Below are 20,665 nucleotides of genomic sequence, written 5' to 3' on the forward strand. Positions count from 1 at the left end.
ATTTTACACTGCATCATGAATACCATACACTACCTGATTTCGAATAGAAAATAGAGAATATCCTTAACCATCATTTTTTTAATTTAAAAAATGAATCATAATTACCATATTTGTCACACCAATGTCAATTCATGAAAAGAAGACAAACAAAACAAAAACAAAACAAAAAACAGTGAACAATCATGCTATAAAGATCAAAATTTCATTTTGAATACTTAAAAATATTATTGATTTAATATTGAAATTTCATCCTTCAAAATCGTGACTTTGCTATCATATTAGAAGAGTTTTTATTAGTGAAAATATTTAAAGCATATTACAAAAACATTAGCTTTTGAAACTATATAAAATTGTACATAATAACAAGCTTACATTACATTACAAAATTGAGCATATTACACTGTACTGGTCAAATTTTACAAATTCAATAAAACGTTCACCCGGCTGCATCCTGAATAAATAACAAATAACAAAAAACACGAGTTAAACCCCTGCAAAAATGTTGTCAAAATAAACAATTATTTGCGCTTTGTATTTCAACACAGCTTTAGTAGAAGTATTTTTTCATAGTCACATAGTCCCTGGAGACTGTTTGACTTCGAAATGTTTTTAGGGGTTTTATGACATAACATTAAAATATTTGGGACGTTAAAATAAAGAGAAGATAATAGAACAATCAAAAGATATGGACCACATAACAGAGAGATGATTTACAAGGAAAAAAATATCATCTCACAAAACTAACTATACATTTGACTGTTTTCCTCTCAGCTAGGGTATTGTTGTTTGTTTTTAAGGGTTTTACGGCGCATGCAACACATTTTGGTCATATCAGCGCCAGGAAAAAGGAAGAAAATTGGACATTAAAAATATTCTAGATGTACAATCAAAAGGACTTGAAGAAAAAGTGAGACAAAGGGGAATGGTTCAAATAGGGAATCAGATGTAGATTCCAAGAGCACACGATCAGTATACTTAGTTTGAGATCACCTAAATGTCTCACCCAGACACCAGCACAAGACCCCACTAAGAGGAATACACTCAAAAATTTACAAATCATATGTTAAAATAAAAAATAACAGTACATAACAGAGAAATGATTTACAATGAAAAAATATCATCTCCTAAAAGTATAACTATACATTCGAGTGCTTCCTTCCCAGATAAAGAACTCTGGCCAGGGTCAGTACAAAACTAAGTAATCTCATTCCAAGACAAAGACAAAAAGCAATTGGAAAACAGATACAGGGGGATAGAAGATAGAACAAGTACCTCCCTTCTCACTATGGGAATTAGTAATTAAATTTCAATGATTGTTCTATACAAGAATGTCCCACACGTTAGTTTGACTGTACATTTTGTTCAAGTGGCCATAATTTTTTTTTAATTATCAACATGGGTGCAAGCAACTGGACCTCAAAAAGCCTGCAAGTCGACTTATGACCAGACATATAATCTGAAAAAGCCTGCAAGATTCATCTAGTCTTCATAATAGTAGTCCACAATTGTTGTATGTTAATCCAAAGGTTGTAATGCAGTAATTTGTTAAGTTTCTTGTCACAAGTTGCACAATTAAAAAAAAAAAAATCAATCAAATCCAAATCGCAAAAAGCCGGCAACGTTTTTTTCGGTAATCCAATCGGCCGGCAGGCCGGCTGTAGCCGGCATTCTTGCACCCATTATCAATAAAAAACATTTGAAATATAATCCGTCATAAATACCTTCAATTCAAAGTCAAAATAATCTTTCTATAGTTCAACTTTTACAACAACAAATGTCAATATCCAAAAACACATTGCAATATATCACAGTCACAGCAAAATTAATCACATTGGTAGGCAGCATTTACAGCAGACCTCAGATATGTTTGTTTTTATATTTTTAAGGGTCATTTCAGCGCCTGTAAATAGGAAGAAAATTAGATAGTGAAAGAAATTCTAGACCTCAGATAAAACAAGGAAAAACTGGAATATAAAAAGAAACTAGCCGACCATAAACCCATTGTGTGGCTACTTCAGAATGACTGTCCCTATTTCATAGAATGCATTATTTCTCTTTCCAAGGAACCACTCACTGCCCTTGGAGTAAAGAATCACTCACCACTCAAATGTACGGTTTTGTTTGTTTTTAAGGGTTTTACGGCACTTGCAACACATTAGGTTATAGAGAGTGATAGAAGACACAGCAAGTGACCTCCCTGCCCACTATGAGAGGTCAAAAAAAAACCCATCCAGGATTCAAACATTTCCGTTACTCTTGCAATATAAAATTCTGTTGGAAGTCTGATAAATGTCTTAATAAATTATAAAAATAACCTTCTCCTTATATAATGAGGTTCTCATTACATAAAAACATTTCTACTGTTTTCATGGCAGTGTGCTTCCCCAATGACAATGTCAAATATCTATCAAATTAAACAAAACAAAAATTAATATCAGGGACTGTATTTTCATATATGCGGAGAGAATTCTTTAATTTTTAGTGCAACAGATTATTATTAAAGGAAAAACAAATATTTTAAATAAATGAATAATAATATAATAATGTTCAATTATTCAACTCAAACTATTTTCAACATCTATTTGCTATTACTTAAAAACATGCAAATTTTTTAAATATTTTTTTTAAAATCTACTTTCTAATCAGTGCAACGGGCAATGTAATGTAAAACATGAATTTTGATTTAACAGATGCTTTTACATAAATTACATAATTAATGATGACCTTATAATCTGACTTTATTGTTTTGTTTGTTTTTGAGGGTTCTTGCAACACATTAATGTCATATCAGCGCCTGTAAAAAGGAAGAAAATGGGATAGTAAAAAGTTCAAGAATAACAAGTAATGCACCAAAGAAAAGGTAAGACAAAGGGGAATTGATTCAAATTGGAAACATGTAGATTCCAAGAGCACAATATCAGTGTAGGTTTGAGATCAACTAAAAGTCTCATCCAGACACAAGCACAGGTCTCCACTAAGAGTAATACACTCAAATGTTTACAAATTATATATAACACGTAAACAAACATAATACAGTTCATAACAGAAAGATGATTTACAAGGAAAATAATATCATCTCCCAAAACTAACTATACATTTGACTGTTTCCCCCTCAGCCAGGACACCCAACCAGGGCCAGGACAAAACCAAGCAATTTCATTCCAAGACAAAGACAGAAAGCCAATGGAAAACAGATATAGGTGGATAGAAGAGACAATAAGTACCTCCCTGCCCACTATGGGAGGTCAGGAACCCCACCCAGAGAGACATTGTCCGTAGTATACAAAACAAAGTAATATTTTTAAAATGATGAAACCATGCATGTTAAATGTTGACAAAACAATGCTAAATATTATCAAATCATATCTATGATATGAAGCTATTAACTCTCTCGAGTTCACGCTCAGTGAAAATCGAACAGATTTGTTCGATTTTCCATGCATATGAACTCAAAAGAGTTAAAGGCAGTTGCCCATTGCTCTAATACTTGATATGAAAATATCATACTCAAGTTGTTTACTTTTAATAGCTTAACGACACTTGAAAGTCATATCAAGGCCAATCAAAACACCAAATAGAACGGATAAACAAAGCATCCGGTCAATTACATCTTTCCAATCCAGACCTTTTCAATCCGGATGTTTCAACAATTTGAATCAATGAGATGAGGTCAGTTTTGGGGAGGTTTTTTAATAATTTGTACATGAAAATCTATACAATTTTGAAAATCAGTGCATTGTTGAAATATGACTGCAATTTGCTTACATTAAACAATTTTATAAATTCTATATTGACACTTTAAGGCTTAATTAATATGATCACATGGCTTATACATGGTGGAAGCTTAAATTGAAATACAAAAAAAAGAGAAAAAAATAATCTGAATTCCATCATTTTATCTAATCTTTTACAGGCAGGGTTTATTTTTACTCTAATCCTACTTCTTTCTCTTTTCACCAAAAAAAAGTAGTCCTTCAGAGCCATTAGGCCCATCGAGCCGGAGTTTATCCCACTTTCTATAGCATGACATGGACACAAGCAATTGCTTGCTACCCTTTGGTCTATCACAAAGTACTTTTTGCCAGAACTGACAGACCCAGCTACCCAATCACTGCTGGGTGGACAGCAGGGTCAGATAAAAATCTCGACTGCACTTGGAATCGATCTCTGTCCCTTTGCGTGTGAAGTGAGTGTTCTATCAACTGAGCCATCAGGACCCCATTAAAGCTACAAAAAGAAAAGAAAAGAACAGAAAATAGACAACATTTTATTGTGTTTATCTGCAGTAAAAACCATGCTCTACGCACTTTAATATTTTTAATTTCCTAACGAAGAAAAAGCAAACATTTAATATATTAGATAATACATGCAGCCTGTTTGGTGCTAGGAAAATTACCGGATTTAGACAATGTTGCTTTCCACTGGGAAGAACCTATGAATTAAACGCCCATCTCTGATAAGGATGAGGAATACATGAGAAATGCCTTCCTAAGGACATATTATCATAGCGTCTAAGCACAAACTGGGCCGCTGGGGGAAAATCTGTCATGATGTGGACCCAAGACCGAACCTCTACACATGTGAATCTGTGCAAAACAAAAGACATGTTGCTTTTTTCACATAGAAATATGGAATAAGTTTTTTATCTTTTAATCTGATTTGTTTTTGATTTTAGGGACTTTACAGCGCATTCAGCACTTTTAGGTTATTTCAGTGCCCGCAAAAAGGAAAACAACAGGGGAAAAATTGTAGATCTGAAGTCAAAGTACCAAAGATAAAGTAAGACTGGTTCAAATAGGGAACAGGAAATTCAATGAGCAATCTATCAATGCACCCATTTAGGCATTACCTAAAAGTCCCATCCAAGCACAAGTAAAAGATCCTGTAATGAAGGATACATTGAAATGTTTACAAAGTACCATATATTCAAAGCTAAAAACTATTATACTACAAAAAGATGATTTACCAGGGGGGAAAAAATCATTTCTAAAAATAAAAAAAGGAACACTACATTCAACTGCTTAGCTTTCAGATAAGGATCCCTGTCAGGACCAGGGAGAAATGAGCAATGTCAATATAGAGCAAAGACTAAAGCAATGCTGAAGGGAAAGAAAAATATAGGACAGAAGATACAGCAAAAAGTGACCTGTCTGCCCAGCTAACGACCCCCCCCCCCCCCCCCCCCCCCTTCAGTTAAATCCAGTTTAGTTTTTTAGTAATGCTTTGATCAATTGTGATAGTATGGTCATATATTGAACTTAAATAAGTTTACAACACTAACCCCCTGAGTTCTAATCTGATCATAACTCATTTTACAGTGACATGTCAAAGTTATGACAACAATGGGTTATCCTCAAATTTAAAACAAAATAAATAGCATTCTTTAGAACTTTGAATCTTTTTGATTAACTTAAAACTTTTCATTTACTAAAAGCAAAATACATTTTTTGTAAAGGCAAAAACATGTTCAAATGAATTAATTATAAGAAAAGCACGATATCTGATGATCTAGGACAACAAATCTGGTTCTGTAACAGGTTCATATAAGAATTTAAACACTCCTTATCACAGCTCTTTTGGTAAACATAGCTAGATCTGCTGTTATAATTGTTTAGTGATGGGAGAAACACATTAAAAGGTAAAATGTGGAATGTCAAGTTACAATAAAACATCTATTCATTGACTGTTGGACTTTCTGGGCTTTCACCTCCATCTTTCAGACTTTCCCTGAGGAACTGCTCGCTTAGACTCCATAGCCGGGAAGCCATCTGAGAGCTGGCACTAACTTGTGATGGAGGACAGCGACAACAGTTGTTGAAATACAAGCCTCCTACACCATTGAGCTCTTCTGCTATGGCTGCATAAATAGTTGTGGCTGCCCCTTGTTGCTGTAGAAGATCATGCAAAAAAAGTATAGTGTGATTATGATTATGACATGAAAATCAACTGGTTGTGAGCTTATCTTTTTAAGAAATTAAGGAGCAGGCACCTGTGTAAGATAAAGAACTGAACAAGTGTGTATGCAAGGTGCCAGATAAAGCAAGAGAGAAAAATACTTGGAAAAAAAACATTCCAAAAAATCAGTCGACCTCGACACTTTAAAGAGGTGAAATGCAAAGGTCGATTTTCACAAGGCGCATGACACAAAAGAAAATCTACCAATAAATGTGATTATTTTTTGTTTGTTGCTTTAGGTCTCTTCCAACACAATTGAGGTTATATGAGAGACCGCTGAAACAAAAAAACAAGCAATCTAACAAAAATAGTACAAATGTCAATCAAAATCATAACCTAAAGATATCATAAGCTAAGTTATAAATAACCAAGAACAAACAGGCAGAAGATTTACAGAAAAAAAAAATATCCCCTGTCAAAAATACAATCACAAACCAAAGAAGCAGGATAGGCTAGTAAAGAGAAGAAGAAACGACATCACTATCGGATCGTACACCCATGCGAACATCATAGGTATATGATTCAAGGGTGATGCTCCCATCCAACCACCCGCTGTGATTATTTCAGACCTGCCTACTATTACAAAAAATTCGTAGAATTACGAAATTTTGGCTCCAATTTCAGAACTTTATGAGCATCTCTAAGTCATTGAAACTTATTGAAAATGAAAGTCGATGCCAGGCTACATGGTTTTAAGGATTTTGAAGTGTGATTCAATCCCTGTGGGGGTAAATTATTGATTTTTAAAGTAAACTGTAGCTACTACAATTTTTATCTCCTAAAAATTACGAATATTCAAATCTCCAAGGTCTGTTACTTAGGAATAGATCATAATGGAGGGCATACCTGCCATTTGACAGTCGAAAACTTGTCTTATTCAGTAAATGTATCAAAATGAGAGAAAACCACGCAATTCTAATACTTGACACCATTTTTTAATTGACACCATTTTTTAAAACACAATTACACTTTTTCACATTCTGGTGAATATTCTTAAACTTCCACAATTCGGACAAAATTTTCTTAACAATATATTGGCATGCCTGAAAAGGTCATAAACACAAACATTCAACTTACCAATGATTTAGTAAAAGGTCTGACTAGAGTAAATAAAAGGCGAGTCAACCACCAGTGGCGAGCAATGCCCGTACTGATCATGTTGCCAGGGTGTACAGCATTGGAGGTTACTCCGTGAGGGCTGAGACGCATGTTAAGTTCCGATGAGAAGAGAATATTACAAAGTTTGTGGTCGTTGTACGCCTTCATTGAGCTAAACTGGTGTTCAGATGGGGACAGGGCTTCCATGGTCAAACTGGTCTCTGTCAAGGAGCTGAATCTGAAGAGAAATTGTTTTGAAGGATTAGTATTGTAATTATATCTGAATCAGGAGGCGAGTGGGGTATTTTGTGCAGCTATGTGGTCTAGTGGTATGACACTCGCTTTCGGATCAGAAGGTCTTGGGTTCGAGCCTCGCTAAAAAGCATTGTTGAGTCCTTGGAAAAGGCTCTTTACTCACAATCTCTCACCGTACTCAGGTGTAAAATGAATACCTGGTTGATAACAGCGTTGTCTCTGTCCGAAAAAAAGTAATATTGCCTAACAGACATCATGTCGCACTCTAAATGTTACCTGTTGGTGCTGTTCAGGGACCCTTTGTAAAGCGCTTTGACCACATTTAGTGGATATTGCGCTGTATAAAAGCTCAAAGCTCAAATTTATTTGAAGACAAAAAAAAAGGAGTCCTTCACAGCCATTAGGTCCATGGAGCCAGAGTTCATCCCAGTTTCCATGGCATGGAACGGATAATAGCAACTGCTTGCTACCCTACTAAATCAAAGTTCATTCCGCCCAAACTAACAAACCTAGCTACCAAAAATCACTGCAGAAAGGACAGGGAGGGGGGGGGGGGATCTGAAAAAAATATCGACTTCACTCAAGATTGATCTCAGTCAATTTTCTTGTGAAGTGAGTACTCTACCAACTGAGCTATCAGGACCCACATTTGATAATAAACTAAACAATCTCTGTGTTAATGGAGATAAGATCACATTTCCACAACATAAAAGATGCTTAAAGGATTTTCAGAGGACTTTGAAAAATTTTGAAAAAATTATAATTTGGTCTGAAATAGTTATAGATCTTTTGAAACCCAAAACTAGAGGTGCCTAAATGAGCCAATAAAAATAGAGAGAAAGATAAAGTGAGTAAATGTAACTCATACATAAGGGAATAACACAAAAGAAGCAACGTTTCGGCCCTTGGGTGACAAACAACAAAATACAAATATGTAAAGCTGTCCATAGGCATATTTTTCAATGTTGAGAAGACATTTTAGATTTTGTATTATTTTTGAGGACAAAGGAATTTGTAACAGAAAAGTGCATCCCAATTTTTGATAACAACAGATCAGAGTGAAAATTTATACCAAAATACTAATGACAAGAATTTGTCCTGGCTCTGATATAACCGTAAAACCCTTAAAAACAAACAATAAACAAGCAATTTGGAGTGAGAGTGCAAATTGTGGTATTCGTCATTATTAGATTGTTATGCATTGGATAAATCTCTATCCCAGATCGTAATCAGGGCATTTCTAGCTTACATTAATAATAACAATCATATTAATAATAATAACAATTGTGGTCGTGATAGTAGTAGTAGTAGCAGTAGTAGTGAAAGATAAGAGCATTTATATTGAACAATATCAACAATACAAGGGGTTCCTAGCCAACAACAAAATTTAACATGTACGACGAGACATAATGCTTGTTAGGCAATATTACAATTTTTTTCCAGACAGAGACAATGCTGCTAGCAGCCAGGTACTAATTTTACACCTGAGTACAGAGAGAAAATATGAGTAAAGTTCTTTCCCAAGGACTCAACTATGCACCGCTCAGAGCGGGACTCGAACCCTGGACCTTCCTATCCGAAACCAAGTGTCATACCAAAAGATTACATAGTAGTAGTAGTAGTAGTGGTAGTAGTTGTAGTAGTAGTAGTAGTAGTAGTAGTAGCAGTAGCAGTAGTAGTAGTAGTAGTAGTAGTAGTAGTAGTAGTAGTAGTAGTAGTAGTAGTAGTAGTAAACTGGATTGTCTTAATTACAGAATTATGTTATTCCTTGTTTAATTTCTTTACCTCAATTTTTTTAAATATTTGTTTGTTAATGATAATTGCATTGATAGTAGCAAACAGAAATATCACTCCCAATCCCAACCCGTAAAAAAAGCATCCCAGCATAGCAATAGTCTTACCGATGGGATTCACTGGATAAGACCACCACCCTGGCAGGTGCAGACCTCATCAACACCTTGACTAAAAGTTTAGTCAAGTAGAACTGGGCTAGGTGGTTCACCTGAAACATCTGCTCCACACCATCACAACTAAGGCCGTAGGGAAGGCCGAATACTCCAGCATTCAGGATTAGCAAATGAAGTGGCCTGAGTGATAACAAGGTGGGGGGGGGGGGTTGAAAAAAATTGATATTGATAATTGATATTCTCATAGTTAATTCATTTTTTGATTTTTTTGTTTTGTGAATTCTGGGGTTTGTAAAATTTAAATTTATTTGTTTGTTTTCCTTTGATTTCTTTTCAAATATAAATAAAATTCATAATCATCAAATCACATATAACTTGCTTTGATGTCTGAGGATTACAGCAAAAGACATATATTCAGCTTACTCCAATATTCCTATGTAAATTTAGTGACTCAGTCTCAAAATAAAATAAAAGGGATATTACTCCTTCATGAATTGAATTATTTTAGTGTAGAGTACAGTCTTGAACTCACGATGATATCTAAATTAGGTCTTAAGGATTCAAGCTAACGATTAAGCACCTCAGCCGTATGCCCTTATCAAAGCCATTTTATAAAATATTTTCTGCCCACCAGGCAGTAATTGAGTGGCTGGATCTTTTCATTCTGGATAAAAGTTCTTTGTGATAGACTAGGATCCCATCTACAATTTAGCACACAATTGGTTCTGTCCATTTTATGGTAAAATAACAAGAATAAAACCCTGCCCCTGGGCTTCATTCATGCAGACCTGCCTTTTTCAAATTTTTAAAATTTGCAGATAAATAAAGAAAAGTCGCAATAAATTGCTTTATAAATAAAAAAAACTTTCCCTTAGCATAATCAAAAAGTGCTTAAAAAGTCCTTAATACATGTTCTCTGTAACCGACCATAATACAACGAATTTTTCTTAATACCAAGAAGGCCTGTTCATGATTACCACAGCTATTTAGCATTGCGAGTAAGTGAAAAATAAACATAATTATCCCATACCAGCCTTTAGAAATGTATTCGTCTGTCATGGCCTTGACACTGCTCAGAGAAGCCAGATCAAGATGTAATACTTCAACATTGGCTTTGGGATGTTCTTTGATGATTTGAGCTTTGGCATCATTAGCTGCCTGCATATTTCTACAAGCAAGGATGACATATGCTCCATGTAATGCTAAAGACCGGGCTGTTTCAAAACCTATCATGGAAGAGAATATATGGATGAATTAAGATGAATTCTGATAAGCTGGAATTTTGATAAGGAATAACTCATTTGAATGAATTGAATATATTTAATCTTATTGCATTCTTAACAAATTAGTACAGGAAAAAATGGATAAACCTAAAAAGGTTAAACAAAATTAATTAACCTAGCAAAACTTCCAAATATTGTCTTTATACTCTCTCTATTATTGTATCAAAAAATGATGAGAATTCATTTTCACCAATCTCCATATCCCATTATCCCTAAAATTGCTGACCATTTACAGGGAACTTGGCCATTATAAAAAAAAATGTGATTTGCATGTTTCATACTCAATTCAAACTAATGTAATGTGCATGTTGTATACTCCAAACCAATGTAATGTGTATGTGGTATACTTCATTCAAACTAATGTAATTTACATGTTGTATACGCCATTCAATTTGTGTAACGTGCATGTTGTAACCTCAATTAAAACTTACGTGATTGGCATGTTGCATAATTCATTCAAACCAATGGATTTTGCATGCTGTAAACTCCATAACCCAATGTAATTTGCATATATACTGGATACTTGATTCAAAATAACGTAATTTGCATTTTACTATTCAAAGTTATGTAATTTGCATGTTGTATTACTCAACTCATACTAATTCATTGTTCTATCTGATGTTATTAATCTTTTTTTTTCGTGGATGCAAATTTTAAAAACTGATATAGGGTAAGCAATTCAATTATAATTCAAACTAGTGTGCTTTTGTATGTGCATCAATCAATGTGTACTAATTTGCAGGTCTTTCACCAAAATTGTTATGGACTCTAAGACCAACACAAAATATTGTTCATTACAACAACGATAAATGAAGCCTATAATTATGTTAGGTTATCAGACCTATCCAGATGGACAATAATCTTTGGGTTCTGTTTGTTTATCGTGCATTCTCAGTCCCTATACTAACATTAAAATGTGTCCTAACTAAAAAAGACAACCAATCCCTTAAATGTCAGCTTAACTAGTTACTGCTGTGTTGCAAAAATTTAATCATAATTAAGTGACTAATCTTTTTTTTTTTAAACTGACACATGATAAACCCTGGTTTAATTCCAAGATAAATCAATTTCATTAAAAAATTACTTCGTTTTAATTCTCACCCTCTTGCTGGTCCCAGTAGCTCAAATGAGAGCACTCAAGGGACACATCTTAATTGAATTCAACTATATTGAAGTTAGGAAAAGTCATATAAATGATCAAACTTCAATTCCATTCTTACCAATTCCCATATTGGCTCCGGTGATCAGACAGTATTTTCCTGTCAGGTCACGACCCATCAGGACCTGCATGGCTGTACTAGATCCATCAAATTTTTGGCGGAAATCCATAGGAGAGTCCTTGAGTTCTTCGGCAAATGCAAGCCTTGGGTCTGTGTAGGTTGTCTTTTGATTGTTGTGGCTTCAAAGGTCATAGTTGGAACATGAAAAGAATATTAAGGTGAATTTATATAAAATGGGTAAAGGAGAAGGAGGAGGAGGAGGAAGAGAAGAAGAGGAAGAAGAAGAAGAAGTGGAAGAAGAAAAGAAGAAGAAGAAGAAGAAGAAGAAGAAGAAGAAGAAGAAGAAGAAGAAGAAGAAGAAGAAGAAGAAGAAGAAGAAGAAGAAGAAGAAGAAGAAGAAGAAGAAGAAGAAGAAGAAGAAGAAGAAAGAAGAAGAAGAAGAAAGAAGAAGAAGAAGAAGAAGAAGAAGAAGAAGAAGAAGAAGAAGAAGAAGAAGAAGAAGAAGAAGAAGAAGAAGAAGAGAAGAAGAAGAAGAAGAAGAAGAAGAAGAAGAAGAAGAAGAAGAAGAGAGAAGAAGGAAGAAGAAGAAGAAGAAGAGAAGAAGAAGAAAAGAAGAAAAGAAAGAAGAAGAAAAGAAGAAGAAGAAGAAAAGAAGAAGAAGAAGAAGAAGAAGAAGAAGAAGAAGAAGAAGAAGAAGAAGAAGAAGAAGAAGAAGAAGAAGAAGAAGAAGAAGAAGAAGAAGAAGAAGAAGAAGAGAAGAAGAAGAAGAAGAAGAAGAAGAAGAAGAAGAAAAGAAAAGAAGAAGAAGAAGAAGAAGAAGAAGAAGAAGAAGAAGAAGAAGAAGAAGAAGAAGAAGAAGAAGAAGAAGAAGAAGAAGAAGAAGAAGAAGAAGAAGAAGAAGAAGATATGAGTTTGGAATTTAGGAAGGGAGTTTTTTCAAGCACTTATTCTGTATTCAGTAATTTTCAACTCACTAGACCTTTTAACTACTTTTTTTTAAAATAAAAAAACAAACACTTGAACTCACTCAACATAGAAGACAGTTCCATCAGTAGCCACTTTCCTCTCCCATCCATAAGGCAGTTCTGAAATGAATAATAAGTTTGTAAATAGGATAGAATGAAATGGAATTTTGGTACGCCCTGTCAGTGTTAGAATAAAACAATAAGATGGAAACTTCTTGGCCACATTCTCCTAAGAGACCATAACATACCAGACAGACAGGAATACTTCAACGCCGGGAAGAAATACTGCGGATGAACACCGTCTCTACCAACAACACTAAATGCCGACCTGCAGACATACCATCGACTGCTCCAATCAGCACCAGGAGAATTTATATCTTTACAGCATCAAAACTAAAGGCAGAACATAATCTGCTAGCTCTTAAAACGTTGGCACAAGACAGGGATACATGGAAAAATATAACAAAAGGAATCAAATAAGCAGAGGACATGCCGACAACTGCACAATTCACAGGAAGTGTCCTTGAGACTGCGTAGCCAAGATCATCATCATCACTATAGTGACAAAATGTTCTATTTTCTATCCTTTGTATAACAAAAGGAATCCAATAAGCAGAGGACATGCCGACAACTGCACAATTCACAGGAAGTGTCCTTGAGACTGCGTAGCCAAGATCATCGTCATCACTATAGTGACAAAATGTTCTATTTTCTATCCTTTGATTATTATAAAGCATATCCACCACACAATCCCCCTCTCCTCTCATACTATTTCCCTTTACCCAATGGTCTATGTTAACAGTCAGCTTCTCAATCCTCTGACAATGTAGCTCATAGAGGGAAGTCTTTTCACAAATAGATATGCATCGATGATAGCTGTCCAATAGACTATGCGAATAGTAGAATCATCACAAGTAATGCAAAGGAATGCATGAGCCCTTTTGCCCAGTGTTAACCAGACTAAAATGTGCATGACTGAACTAGATCTTCCACTCAACAAGTTAGTGGAGAGACAAATGCAGAACAATAGCAGTCATTGCTCAATAGAAATGACCATAGCTACAGGAACTGTGGTGTTAAGGTAATGAATTTAAGTAAGTTTGAGGATTCAAACCTCTACTAGGCTACTATCAGGTGAGAAAAAAAAATTTAAGTAAGTAAAATTGGAAAGTATTTATAGCATGGAGTTTACCATGGGCAATCCCTTAAAAATCTCAAATTGGACTTGTAACACATTAAAAGAAATTGTGAAAAACAAAATAAAACTTACCCCCTCTCACAATTTTCTTTTTTCCTGTCACAGGGTGTTTCCATTGTGTGTTTTGATTTTCATGACTGGCAGAAAAAATTTTTTCAAGAAAACTCAAGATTAACTTTTATAACATCAGGCAAAATAAAATTCTGAAATCATACTAGTCTGTTGAAATTTGTATTCGGATGTTACAATTTGAAATTCCTGACTAAATAGGGGGGGGGGGGGGGATAATTTCATACACAGTTTAAAAACAAGAGATGCTTACAATAAATTTTAATTAAGAATAGATAAATATACTAATTGCAACGAAAAAAAATTTCTTTTAAACATCCCTCAACTTTACATTCCAGTAGCACTCAAACTTATTTATTGATAGCAAAACCATTTGGATTTGTTATAAACAAACATGTAAAGTCAAGATTGTGCACTTTTGACTTGATATGTTTGTTTATAACAAATCCAAATGGTTCTGCTATTGATAAATAAGTTAAATGTAAGTGGCCTACTCTTTTTAGCAGACAGCAAACCTTTGATGTAACTATGGCTTGGAAAGAAAAACAGACTGGTTATTCAATCTCTCAACAATTAAATTCAATGCGGTTTCCTAAATTATTCATCTTTTAAATGCATATATACAATTGTTTGAGATACGACAGAATGAATCAAACATGAAAGAAAGTCAAACTGTGGTCACAATTTTTAAATTGGACAGATTTGAGGCAGATCCCTTCTCTCGCCAATAAAAGCAAAAGATTTAATATCAGAACTTGAATTTTAAATTTCCACAAAGGGCGAGGGCTTGAGTAAGTGTAAGAGCAATTCATGGGGGGTAGTGAAATGAGTAGAAAAAAAAAAGAATAGGAATTCCTAAACTAAATTTATTGTTGGGGGGAGGGGGGGGGGGGGGCAGCAAATTAAATAAATGGCTATTACACAACAAAAACTCTGATTTGAACTGTGGCCCTAACAAAAGTTTTTAAAGGAGCCCTAATTACAAACATTACAAGTTTTGCATGAATCGATACTCTGTTCCTTTTAACTCTGTCACATTTATGGGATGAGGTCTCATTCTTAAGAAGAGTGTTACAGCTTATCAGGGTTTGTTTGTTGGTCTCATTATAAAAGAACAATGGTTGGGGTTGGAGGAGGTGGATTTTAATACCCTTCCAGTAGCCCCACCATTTGCATGTAAAGTTATCTTATTATCTAAGAGATCCTTACTTTGCATAATAAACCTTTCCCTCGGTTGTCACTCTTTCTTCCCATCCAGGAGGCAATTCATCATCGCTGTCAGAGTCCAAGGCTGCATTTGATAAGGATGCCATCTGGCTTGTGACTCTGAAAAAGAAGTGGACAAAATATTATTGCATTTGCTAAGGGCTGCAAGAAAACAGTCTGTCCTAGCCATTAGGTAAGTGGAGCCAGAGTTAATCCAGGTTCCTGCAGTTTTAAACAAACCTTAACAAATGCTGGAAACTCTTTGGAAAGGACATTAAAATACTTTCCTTCAGGTCTCAGAGATTCAGCTACCTTATCACTGTTGGGTGGGCAGAGGGGTCAGAAAAATCTGGACTACATTCAGAACTGACAGCAATCCCTTTGTTTGTGAAGCAAGTGCTCTACCACATGAAACATAAGGACCCCCATTGGGCTTAAAGGACATAATCATATCAATAGTACTATTAGAGTAAGAAAATGTCTTTATATCTGAATGATACAGTGGAACTCGGGATACAACTATGATAGTGGGATGAGCAAAAAATTCCCAATGCAGCTTAGTCCAGTTATATCCATGAATCATCCATCATTACTTCTATCCCTTCCACAGACTGACTCGGCTGAAACATCTACTTTGGACTGTAGAAGGAATGTTGCTTGTCTAACACTATCACAATAAGTATTATTTTGTCCTGATTTTATTGGAAATAATAGATTTTTCATTAGACCACTGTTTGACTGACTTTTGTTCCCTCTGAGCTTTGAAGACTTTTTAATTTTCTTTCTAATAATTGGACTTTAAATTGACCAATCATGTTGTCTTTCTCTTCAAATAAAGTGGGTTTAGACGGCCTGTTGATAGTTCCTATTCAGTTATTCGTTATTGTTATTTTTATTTGCAACAATTCTATGTAATTGTCCACAACAAAATTTATTTTATTTTTAATAATAAAAAACAAAAAAAAAATAGAAAAAAAAACAAAACAACTATACTGCTACACTGCTATGCACTCAGATTGCCCTTTCCTTGTTTGCCTTTGTTGTTATTTCAGATTTTGCAACTTGTTCACTTTTGTGGTTAATTTATGTCAAAATTCTTAGAAACCGAGGAAGATCAAGGTCAAATTTCCTGTCAACCTCACATCTGATACACAGTTGATTGAACATGTACATTGGGAGTTGTGTCAGCCATGAGTTAAACCACTACCAAATGACCTATATCGATCATTTTTGTATCTCCCGAAGATTCAGACGTACATTAGAGGATGTGACAGTATGGATAGGGGCAGATGTTGGATCAGACCACCACCTGCTATTGGCAAAGCTTAAGCTCTGACTCAAAAACATGGGACCATATCACACACAAGAAGAAAATTCCAGGTGAATACACTAGATGGGGAAAAGAATGAGAAGTTCAAACTGCAATTGAGTAATAGATTCCAACCTCTAGCTGATCTCAGGGAGTCACATTAGGCAAGGACGTCTACATAACAACTTGTCACAAGGTTTTGGGTTTAAAGAAATCGGATATTACCAAAGGATTGGAAGGAAAGACAGCTTGTCAAGCTTCCAAAGAAAGGGGACCTCAGTAATTGTAATAATTATCAAGGAATCACTCTTCTCTCTATCACAGGAAAGGTTTTCAACTGTATTATTCTAGACAGAATTAAGAATGCAACAGATGCTAAACTGCAGGATGAACAGGCAAGTTTTCGGAAAAACCGTTCAACCACCGACCAGATTGCCTCTCGGCGAGTCATAGTGGAACAGTCTGTAGAATGGAACTCTCCTTATTGTCAACTTTCTGGATTACGAGAAGGCTTTCGACAGTATTGACAGAGCAACCTTGTGGAAAATTCTGGCACATGATGGACTCCCTAAGAAGTTAGTAAACCTCATTAAGGAAACGTTTGAAGGATCAAGTTGCAGGGTTGTACATGAAGAGCAGCTTACTGACAGCTTTTAAATTAAGACTGGTGTCAAGCAGGGATGCTTGCTCTAACCATTCCTGTTCATCCTTGCCATTGATTGGCTAATGAAGGAAACCTCCAAAGGGCGAAGAAATGGGATACAGTGGACCCCCTGGACACAGTTGGATGATCTGGCTCTTCTGTACCATACCCAGGACCAGATGCAATCAAAAACCACAATTATAAACAGCCTCTCGGAATCAATTGATTCAAGAATTCACCCTGCAAAGTCAAAGGTCTTAAGGATAGGTACGCGTCAAAGGGAGCAGATCAAAGTAAAAGATCAGGAACTTGAAGATATAGACACTTTCTGCTATCTTGGGAGTATCAATAACAAGGATAGGGGCACAGAAGCAGAGGTGAAAGCACGTATAGGAAAGGCACAGGCTGCATTCACATCTTTGAACAGAGTTTGGAGAACTAAAGATATCTCCCTTCGACTAAAGTTAAGATTATTCAACTCAAATGTGAAGTCTGTCCTACTGTATGGATGTGAAACTTGGAATACATCACAAGCATGTATAAGGAGCATACAGACTTTCATAAACAGGTGCATGCATAAGCTACTCAGAATAAAATGGATTGATAGAATTAAGAACGAAGAAGTATGGAGAAGAACACAGCAGAAACCAGTTGGAGAGGAAATAGGAAGAAGACGATGTAGGTGGATTGGACACATCCTTAGAAATAATGACTCCACTATAACAAAGAAAGTATTGTACTGGAACCCTCAGGGCAGAAAGTCAAGGGGAAGGCCTCATGGAACATGGAGAAGAATTAAAGAAGCTGATACACTGAGAAGTGATAAGACATGGAATGGGATAAAAAAAAAAAAAAAATTAGCTCAAGATAGAGAAGGATGGAAACGGTTTGTCTGTGACCTATACCCTGACCCAGGGTGAAAAAGGCAATGATGATGGTGATGAACTGACCAACCGTAACCCCCCCCCCCCCCACTTCTTTTTTTTTTTTTTTTAGGATGTGTCCAGTTATTTCTCCAAGGATCAAGGGATAGAATCTGGTAAAATTGATTTCACTCAATATATCACCCATCATGGATACATTTAGATCAACAATCATCGGAGTTTTACTTTCACCATTTAACATTCCGCATTCACAAGACAGATAGAAAGTATTGCGCTTATACTTATATCATTAATTTAAACACTCTACTGCCTCTTGACTATGTCACTAGTATAAATACAGCAAAACAACTACGTTCACAATAAATATAATCATAATAACTAAGGAATGACAGTAAACTTTGACTTTGCGCTTATAGTCTTGTCTTTGTCTTAGTAATAGATCTTGGTCTAGAGTCTAGTAATCTTATCCTTATAATTATAATCATAAATAGAATAAATCTGAGGAGATGCAAATGCAAGAAATGGAACTCATTAGACTCCTTAGTTTGAGTTATTTTATCATTCCCTTCAATATTAAGACAATCTTCCGTGAGCTATTATGTATGTCTTTGGATTAATTATATAAATAATCAAATTGAAAAGGGGAAAATGACTAGGAATCTAACGAAGTTGCTCATTACCTTTGGACATTGATCAGTGCTCCCTTATCACTTGTATTGTCAGTAAGTAAATAGAACAAAGTAACCAATAAATGAATATAAACTGGTGGGCGTGGTGAGCAGTTAGCCTTGCTCTCTGAACACAACACTGTATTTTCTGTTCAAAGTGGCGTGTTGTCGAATGGCTGGAAGTTGAATGAGAGTGTGTTAGTTTGAGAAGGAAAGAAAAGGGGGATGATTGAAACATTTTCAACTTTTCCTTCAAGTCTGAAACTTGACAAGATCGTGTTTTGTTTTGGTTTTCTTTCCCAATCCAATCCATTAAAATTTCCCCGTCCCCACCTCTCCGACTTGATTATTCGTTCACATCTTGAAATCTATCAGCTTGTTTGTCAGATTACTTTAATGAGAATAGTTCCGTCCCCGTTTATTGTTTTATTTACAGTTAGTTAAATCCTATTTTATAAAGGTTCCATCTCTCTCTCTCTCTCTCTCTCTCTCTCTCTCTCTCTCTCTCTCTCTCTCTCTCTCTCTCTCTCTCTCTCTCTCTCTCTCTCTCTCGGAAATCACTATTCGCAGTTGTACCTACTGCGATAGAGGAAATCATTATTCACAGTAGTACTGCTGGTGACACAAAGATATTCAAAATTATAAAAGAAGAGACTGACAGGGATATATTGCAAGATGACCTGAAGAAACTTGAATATTGGAGTGATACATGGTTACTCAAATTCCACCATGATAAGTTTTAATTCCTGCATGTTGGCAAAAGTGAACCTTAATTCAGAAAAGTGAGTGGAGCAGGCACTTATGTTGGTAACAACAAGATATGAAGTGAATAGAAAAGTGCCAGAAGACAATAGAGAATAAAAATTTTTCGCGGCGGTGGTGGGGTTTGAACCTGCGACCTTATTGGTACGACAACTCCGCCTGGCAGGTGAGAGCGTGGCTCTACCGTGTGAGCTATCCACGAACACAAAAATATTCGTTTCAAACTCAAAGTCATTACTAGATCCCTCTCTCACCTACTTCTGGAGACCGCCGATTCGTTCGTACACCACCATCGCGAATAATTTTGACCAGCAGTTAAGCTTAATAGCCAATATTCTCAACACAAACATATAACATAGAAACGATTGAGACATTGAGTATGCTCCGGTGTATGGGGTGAATTTTAATTCAGAAAAGTGAGTGGAGCAGGCACTTATGTTGGTAACAACAAGATATGAAGTGAATAGAAAAGTGCCAGAAGACAATAGAGAATAAAAATTTTTCGCGGCGGTGGTGGGGTTTGAACCTGCGACCTTATTGGTACGACAACTCCGCCTGGCAGGTGAGAGCGTGGCTCTACCGTGTGAGCTATCCACGAACACAAAAATATTCGTTTCAAACTCAAAGTCATTACTAGATCCCTCTCTCACCTACTTCTGGAGACCGCCGATTCGTTCGTACACCACCATCGCGAATAATTTTGACCAGCAGTTAAGCTTAATAGCCAATATTCTCAACACAAACATATAACATAGAAACGATTGAGACATTGAGTATGCTCCGGTGTATGGGGTGAATTTTAATTCAGAAAAGTGAGTGGAGCAGGCACTTATGTTGGTAACAACAAGATATGAAGTGAATAGAAAGTGCCAGAAGACAATAGAGAATAAAAATTTTTCGCGGCGGTGGTGGGGTTTGAACCTGCGACCTTATTGGTACGACAACTCCGCCTGGCAGGTGAGAGCGTGGCTCTACCGTGTGAGCTATCCACGAACACAAAAATATTCGTTTCAAACTCAAAGTCATTACTAGATCCCTCTCTCACCTACTTCTGGAGACCGCCGATTCGTTCGTACACCACCATCGCGAATAATTTTGACCAGCAGTTAAGCTTAATAGCCAATATTCTCAACACAAACATATAACATAGAAACGATTGAGACATTGAGTATGCTCCGGTGTATGGGTGAATTTTAATTCAGAAAAGTGAGTGGAGCAGGCACTTATGTTGGTAACAACAAGA

General features: G+C 35.7%; 1 protein-coding gene across 2 annotated transcripts; it reads right to left on the reverse strand.

Moving 5' to 3' along the window:
* Window positions 1–273: 273 nt before the first annotated feature.
* LOC144976879 (WW domain-containing oxidoreductase-like) lies at window positions 274–18,761 on the reverse strand. Of its 2 annotated transcripts, XM_078921431.1 has the most exons (10): window positions 18,673–18,761; window positions 15,160–15,276; window positions 13,954–14,018; window positions 12,746–12,803; window positions 11,719–11,897; window positions 10,246–10,441; window positions 9,210–9,395; window positions 7,033–7,291; window positions 5,708–5,888; window positions 274–4,586 (listed from the first exon to the last, which is right to left on the reverse strand). In XM_078921431.1, exons 2-10 carry the CDS (start codon window positions 15,261–15,263, stop codon window positions 4,573–4,575), a joined length of 1,242 nt encoding a protein of 413 aa, XP_078777557.1. In that variant the 5' UTR covers window positions 15,264–15,276; window positions 18,673–18,761; the 3' UTR covers window positions 274–4,572. The 2 variants fall into 2 exon arrangements, with proteins under 2 accessions (XP_078777557.1, XP_078777556.1); XM_078921430.1 differs by lacking the exon at window positions 274–4,586 and having other exon boundaries at window positions 5,444–5,888.
* Between the last annotated feature and the right edge of the window lie 1,904 nt (window positions 18,762–20,665).

This window comes from Berghia stephanieae, chromosome 7 (assembly GCF_034508935.2).
Source record: "Berghia stephanieae isolate SIO BIC M18660-M18661 chromosome 7, UCSD_Bste_1.3, whole genome shotgun sequence".
Classification (NCBI taxonomy): domain Eukaryota; kingdom Metazoa; phylum Mollusca; class Gastropoda; order Nudibranchia; family Aeolidiidae; genus Berghia; species Berghia stephanieae.